The sequence below is a fragment of the Balaenoptera physalus genome, assembly GCF_965194825.1.
Source record: "Balaenoptera physalus genome assembly, chromosome: 4".
NCBI classification, from domain to species: domain Eukaryota; kingdom Metazoa; phylum Chordata; class Mammalia; order Artiodactyla; family Balaenopteridae; genus Balaenoptera; species Balaenoptera physalus.
The window spans coordinates 74,811,817-74,818,950 of record NC_138891.1 but is presented as its reverse complement, the minus strand read 5'-3'; the positions used below and the strand labels follow the sequence as shown (position 1 = coordinate 74,818,950).

General features: G+C 43.4%; 1 protein-coding gene across 3 annotated transcripts in view; it reads right to left on the bottom strand.

The window, feature by feature from the left end:
* Window positions 1-3,914: 3,914 nt before the first annotated feature.
* MUC4 (mucin 4, cell surface associated) overlaps window positions 3,915-7,134 on the bottom strand; it is a 54,034-nt gene continuing 50,814 nt past the window's right edge. For all 3 annotated transcript variants that reach the window (XM_082458493.1, XM_082458495.1, XM_082458494.1), the window contains 2 exons: window positions 5,498-5,660; window positions 3,915-4,513 (listed from right to left, as the gene is read on the bottom strand). In XM_082458493.1, coding sequence (XP_082314619.1) covers window positions 4,324-4,513; window positions 5,498-5,660 — 353 coding nt within the window. In that variant the 3' untranslated portion in view covers window positions 3,915-4,323. The remainder of the gene's footprint in view (window positions 4,514-5,497; window positions 5,661-7,134) is intronic.

Here is a 7,134-nt window from a genome sequence, read left to right as displayed (position 1 = left end):
CTGTTACATCTGTTACAATCAATGAACCTATGTTGGTTGACACATCATTAGCATCCAAAGTCCATAGTTTACGTTAAGCTTCACTCTTGGTGTTGTATGGGTTTTGACAAATGTATTATAACATGCATTTGCCATCGTAGTGACGTACAGAATAATTTTACTGCCCTCAATATCCTCTGTGCTCTGCCGATTCATCCTTCCCTCCTTCTTAAGCCCCTAGAAACCACTGATCTTTTTACTATCTCCATAGTTTTGCCTTTTCCAGAATGTCATATACTTGGAATCATAAGCTATGTAACCTTTTCACTTTGGCTTCTTTCATGCAATAATATGCATTTAAGTTTCCTTCATGTCTTCTCATGGCTTGATATCTCATATCTTTTTAGTGCTCTGTAGTATTCCATTGTCCGGATGTACCATAGTTTATTTACCTATTCATCTACTGAAAAACATCTTGGTGACTTCCAAATTTTGGCAATTATGAATAAAGTTACTATAAACATATGTGTATAGGTTTTTATGTGGATGTAAGTTTTCATCTCCTTTAGGTAAATACCGAGGAGTGCAATCGCTGGATCATATGGTAAGAGTATGTTTAGTTCTGTAAGAAATTGTCAAACTGTCTTCCAAAGTGGCTGCACCATTTTGGAATTCCCAGGAGCAGGGAATGAGAATCCCTTTTGCTCCACATCCTTATAGCATTTGGTGTTGTCAGTGTTCTGGGTTTTGGCCATTCTCATAGGCGTGTAGTGGAATCTTATTGTTTTAATTTGCAATTCCCTAATGATGTATGATGTTGAACATTTTTTCATATGCTTACTTGCCATCTGTATATCTTATTTGGTGAGGTCTATGCTCAGGTCTTTTGCCTATTTTTTAATCAGGTTGTTTGTTTTCTTGTTGTTGAGTTTTAAGAGTCCTTTGTATATTTTGGATAACAGTCCTTTATCAGATGCATCTTTTGCAAATATTTTCCCCCAGGCTTGTCTTCTCATTCTCTTGAAAGAAGTTTTTAATTTTAATGAAGTCCAGCTTATCAATTCTTTCTTTCATGGATCATGACTTTGGTGTTGTATCTGAAAAGTCATTACCATACCCAAGGTCATCTAGGTTTTCTCCTATGTTATCTTTTAAGAGTTTCATAGTTTTGTGTTTTACATTTATGTCTTGATCCATTTTGAGTTAGTTTTTGTGAGGGGTGTAAAGTCTGTATCTAGAGTCATATTTTTGCATGTGGATGTTCAGTTGTTCTAGTACCATTTGTTGAAAAAGCTCTCTTTGTTTCACTGTGTTGCCTTTGCTCCTTGGTCAAAGATCAGTTGACTATATTTATGTGAGTCTATTTCTGGGCTCTCTATTCTGTTCCACTGATCTATTTGTTTATTCTTTTAATAACACCACACTGTCTTGATTACTATAGTTTATAAAGTACTTAGCTTAAAAGTAAGTCTTGAATTAGGTAGTATAGGTCTTCTGACTTTGTTCTTCTCCTTCAGTATTGAATTGACTATTCTAGGTCTTTTGCCTCTCCACAGAAACTTTAGAATCAGTTTGTGAATATCTATAAAAAATCTTGCTGGGGTTTTGATTGGGATTGCATTGAATCTGTAGATCAAGTTGGGAAGAACTAACTTCTTGACAGTATTGAGTCTTCCTATCCATGGACATGGAATATCTCTCCATATATTTAGTTCTATGATATCTTTCATCAGAGTTTTGTGGTTTTCCATATATAGACCTTGTGTATATTTTGTTAGATTTATACCTAAGTATTTAATTCTATTGGTTGGTTGCTAATGGACATGGTAACGTGCTTTTAATTTCAAATTCTATTTGATCATTGCTGGTATATAGGAAAACAATTGATTTTTGTACATTAACCTTGTATCCTACAACCTTGTTATAATTGCTTAATAATTTCAGGAAGGTTTTTTAGAATCAATTCTTTCAGATTTTCTACATAGACAATCATGTCATTTGTGAACAATGACAGTTTCATTTCTTCCTTCCCAATCTTTATACCTTAAAAAGAATCTTTTGTGTCTTATTGAATTAGTTAGGACTTCCAGTACAATGTTGAAAAGCAGTGGTAAGAGGGGACATTCTTGCCTTATTCCTGATCTTAGCTGGAAAGCTTTGAGCTTCTCACCATTAAGTATGATGTTAGCTGTAGGATTTTTTGTAGAGTGTGTGTGTGTGTGTGTGTGTGTGTGTGTGTGTGTGTGTTTTAACAAGCTAAGGAAGTTCCCCTCTATTCCTAGTCTGCTGAGAGTTTTCATCATAAAAGGGTGTTGAATTTTGTCAAATGCTTTTTCTGCATCTATGGATATGATCATGTGATTTCTTCTTCAGTCTGTTGACGTGATAGATTACATTAATTTATTTTAAAATGTAGAACCAGAGTTGCGTACCTGGGATAAATGCCACTTTATTGTGGTGTATAACTCTTTTTATTCATTGTTGGATTCGATTTGCTAATATTTTGTTGAGGATTTTTGCATCTATGTTAATGAGAGATTGGTGTATAGTTTTATTTTCTTGTGATTTTTTTTCTGGTTTTAGTATTAGGAAAATGCTGGCCTTACAGAATGACTTAGGAAGCTTCCCTCTGCTTCAGTCTTCTGAAAGAGATTATAGAGTTGGTAGAATTTCTTCCTGAAATGTTAGGGATCAATAGAATTCACCAGTGAACCTATTTGGGCTATGTGCTTAATTCTTTTTTTTTTTTTTTTTTTGCCACGCCACCCAGCACGTGGGATCTTAGTTCTTCTACCAGGGATCGAACCCTTATCCCCTGCAGTGGAAGCACAGAGTCCTAACCACTGGACCACCACAGAATTCCCATGTGCCTAATTCTTGATAAATGAATGCTGGGGTTAAATGAATGTGGTTCTATATGGAGACTTGATTACACTTGGGGGCATTTGAGGGTAAAACGACAGACATGTACATACTGGGAGGCGCTTCACCTGCTGGGTGAAGTCGTTCTCTACGTAAAGCAGACAGTTTGGAGTCTCTGCTCAGATCAGAAATCATGTTTCTCTTGGAACTTCTTCCAACACCACTTACTCACCTACAAGTCTGAGCCTGATCACCAGGTTTGTATCATGTGACCTCTTTTCCTACTCTGTGGTTACACTTGATTGGACCAGGGAGGGACAACTGACATAAGCTGGACCAATCAGATTCTCTCTTCATGGATTTGGGATATAGGACCAAAAGGCAACTACCCAGCTTCTGCATAGGATTGGAACCGAGGTGCTCTGGACACAGGGGGTGTGGACCAGTTGTCGCTGGAGTTGTTATACCAGATATGTGTAAAGTTCTGCCTGCTAAGAGAGAAGGATGAGGTGGAAACTGATCAGGTTCCTGGGAAGAGCAGACAGAGTGGGGCTGAGGGACTATGGGGTGGAGCAGCTCAAAAGACTCCAACTGGGGCCCAGGAAAGGACAGAGAAAATGTATCAGGGGTTGGGTACCCTAGATCTAAGGATGGGGTGGTTCCTGGAAAGGGAGCTGAAATGATTTAATCCTTCCTCCAGGGAACACTCCAGATAGGAAAAGGCACTGCATACTTATCCTCTTGAAACTGATGGGCAGAGACCAGCAAGGCAGGGAGGGGTCCTGGGAGAGAGTTGGGGATACTCCATATGGGCGTATCCTTACCAGCCTCCTCAGAGGGCCAGGCCTTGGCTTGTGTTGGGGGGAGGGGAAGAAAGGGATATGGAGACTGAAGCAAAGATCCAAGTCTGGGCTGGAGTAACCGAGCTTCCCGACATGGAGTAACTGAGGGCTGAAGCAGGACTGGGTCCAACCGACCTCGGCTCCCTCCACCCTCTGTCTCAGGCCCTTTAGCCACCAAAGGAAAATCATGAATGAAATCCATGGCTTTGGGAACACAAAAAGTCAGAGGGATTTTACTTAAATAGACTTTAATTAGAAGTAAACTGGAGACTTTTGTGTGCAAATGTATTTTGGTTTTTAATTTAGAGCCATCACCCCATCAACTCTGGTGTGCGCACGTAGTGTTCCTGTAGGTCACTGTCCTCTGTGTGGGTCTGTGTGTGTGAGAATCCATCTACTTATATAGTAGGCCTTTATGGCCTCTTCCTGTCAGCCTCTGTGTCTTCCGTACTGACAAGGTGTGGTCTTTATTATTCATTCCCATTATTCATTCTTCTTAAAGAATCCTGAATCCTCATCAGTCACCTTACTTCTTCCAGTCTCCCTAAACCACGGCGCCTGGGAGTGTGTGCAGGTGAGGCTGGAGTGGCTCCTGAGGTATCATAGGCCACAGCAGCCCGTTCGGGGCAAGGCCTCAGCTTTAGGAGCCCAGCGGGTAGGAGAAACGGGTCCCGGACCAGCCCCAGAAGCGCAGGAACACGAACAACACGACCCCCAGCAGCAGGAGGGCGCCCAGGGCCCCGAAAAGGATCCCGAAGAAGGCGCCGAGTTTCAAACTCAGGTGCTCACAGCGCTCGCCCCAGGGCATGTAGATGGAGAAGGGCTCACAGCTGGGGACAGAGAGAGGGGACACGGTCAGCAGGGCGCTCAGCCTCCCCATCCCTCCTCTCTGTCGGGCCAGAGGAGGTTTTCCACGACAGGCTCGGCTCCCCTCTAGGGAAGGGGCGGACTCAGCCCTGACTTGGAGCTGAGGGGAGGCCACTGGGCTACCAATGCAGGCGGGGACGGGGAGTGGGGGGGTGGTGGTGAATTCATCTAAGGTCGCCTCCACAGGGACTTCGGGGAGGGGGCGGGGCTGGCCGCAGGTGAGCATGCGCAGTCACAAACCCTGCCTGCCCCCGGAGAGCTGGGGTCCAGTGCTAGGCTCCACCCGCCCCCTCCTTGGACCCGGGAGCGGAGAGGGCTGGGCCCATCTGCAACTGCAGTGGGAGCAAGCGTAGACGGAGGGCACCGATGTGACAAGAGGGCCCAGGTGGCGCTGCCCCTCTCCATGGCAGGCCTGCGGCCTAGCGCCCTCCCCTCACGGGAGACCCTCAGACTGCTGATGAACCGTTGGGACAGAGGGCGCCAGTTTGAGAGGGCCTCCCCTGACTGTTACTCTTAAGGAGGGGCAGGGCCGGGCCTAGACACAAGACAATGGGTTCCTTTTCCACAACGAGGCAGCAGGCTGTCCACCCAAGAAGCAAAATCAGGTGGGAGAGTCTGGCTTTGGAACCCCGATCCTGTTACTTAACTTGCTGGGTACCTTAGGCAGATTCCTTATCGTCTCTAAGCTGCAGTTTTCTCATCTCTAAAGTGGTCATAATATCTACCCAGTAGCTGGTTTGAGTTGATAGGTAACATAGCAACTTTTTCATCCGTACAGTTTAGGCATGGACACATCTTCTTTTCCATTGTCCCTTTCCCCTCTGATCCCCTTTCTCTTAATTACAAATGGAACCATCCTAAATTTTCAGACACCATGGCATTTCTGGACCCCTTGCAGCTTGGATTCCCAGCACTGCCCGCCGCCTCATGCCCCCAGCCCCGCCCACCTGCAGCGGGGCCCATCGGGCAGGTGCTGGCACTGGCCTCCGTGCTCACAGTAGCCCTCACTGCAGGGGGACACGCAGGTGAAGCCGCTCTGGGGGTGGAAGACCAGGTGGTAGCCCTTGTATCCGCTGCATTGGAAGTAAGTTTCCAGCGTGCTCACATTCACTGTCAGGTGGGATAAAAGTGAATATAGAAAGCAACCGATTAACACCAGATCTATACCTTTTGGATAAAGAATTCCATTTTCAGGCACTTATCCTGAGAAATAATTGGAAACACACATGAAAACTACATATGTTCATGGAAGACCAGAGCAGCATGGTTAATAAGAGCAATGATGTTCAACAGGAGTGGTTTTGTTAAATATTGTGCAACTGATAAGCACCACGGTATGAAAAATGCATTGGTTAAGAGCATATGCTTTGAAATCAGCCAGACCTGAGTTGAAATTCAGACTCTACTACTAACTGGTTGTGTGATTTAGGGGAAATTTCTTAACTCTTTCAGCCTCAGTTCCTTATTTTTAAAAGGAAACTACCTTGCTGTAAATTTTAAATGAGATAATATAAACAGAGTATTCAGTACAGTGCCTGACACAGGAAGCCCTAATTAAATGGTCACTATTAGTATAACATTCTTTTTAAAATCTATTATAGCACACTATATTAAGACATATTGTAAAATAATATATGAAATTGGAATGTGTATACAATATACAAGATAATATGTTCACAATTATTTCAGTAATGAGGAGGTTAACAAACATTAGGCATGATTTGATCCCTTTATTGTAAATAAGTTTATATGTGTGAAGGTTCCTATGCATAAAAAAAATTCAGAAAAATAGGTGCAAAATGGATTTGTCTCTGGGGACTGGGATTACAAGTGGTTTTTTTTTTTCTTTTTGTTAATTTGTGTTTCCTAAAGTTTCTACAATAAACACATTGTACTTGTATAATAAAAATTGTGGGATGTTTGTTTGTTTGTTTGTTTTCTCTAACAAAAGGCACAATCAGGTCTGGGGTGTCCTCTTAACCCCAACCCTACCCCTCTACCACCCATACGCATGGTAGTTTGGAGAATTTCACATCGTTGTCCCTGGGACGGAGGAGGCTTAGCCTGGATTCTAAAAGAAGCTCTGGCTTGGTCCTGGACCCAGGTAACACAGCAGCTTCTGTTGGGTTTGACATACTCACTGCCCTGTTCTCTGCCTGACTCACAAAATACAGTGGGCTATTCCTTTCCTTCCCTGGCAAGCTTGCCAACCTATCTCATTCCTGTTCCGGGATAATTAGGGGCTGTCAGAGTTGAAAGGGACCTCAGAAATCCCATCTCATTTTCCAGATGGGATTGTGGAGGCCTAGACTGGGGATGGCTTTTGCATGGGGTCACACTCTTTCAGGGAAGGGATATCTCTGCCCCTGGGCCAGGTCTCCAGCCTTCAACTTAATATCTCCAGCTGGAGGGCAAAGGCAAAAAGAATGTCCTTGTTTATGTTTATAAAGTACAATGGTCTTTTAACCAAATCATTAACAATTTTGTGGAAAGAAAACCGCTAGCAGTGATGGTCAGGAAAGCAGCAGTTGGAGTAATTGCTCTGTGAAACTGTATACGTGGGGATTCATCAAGCAGTATTTTG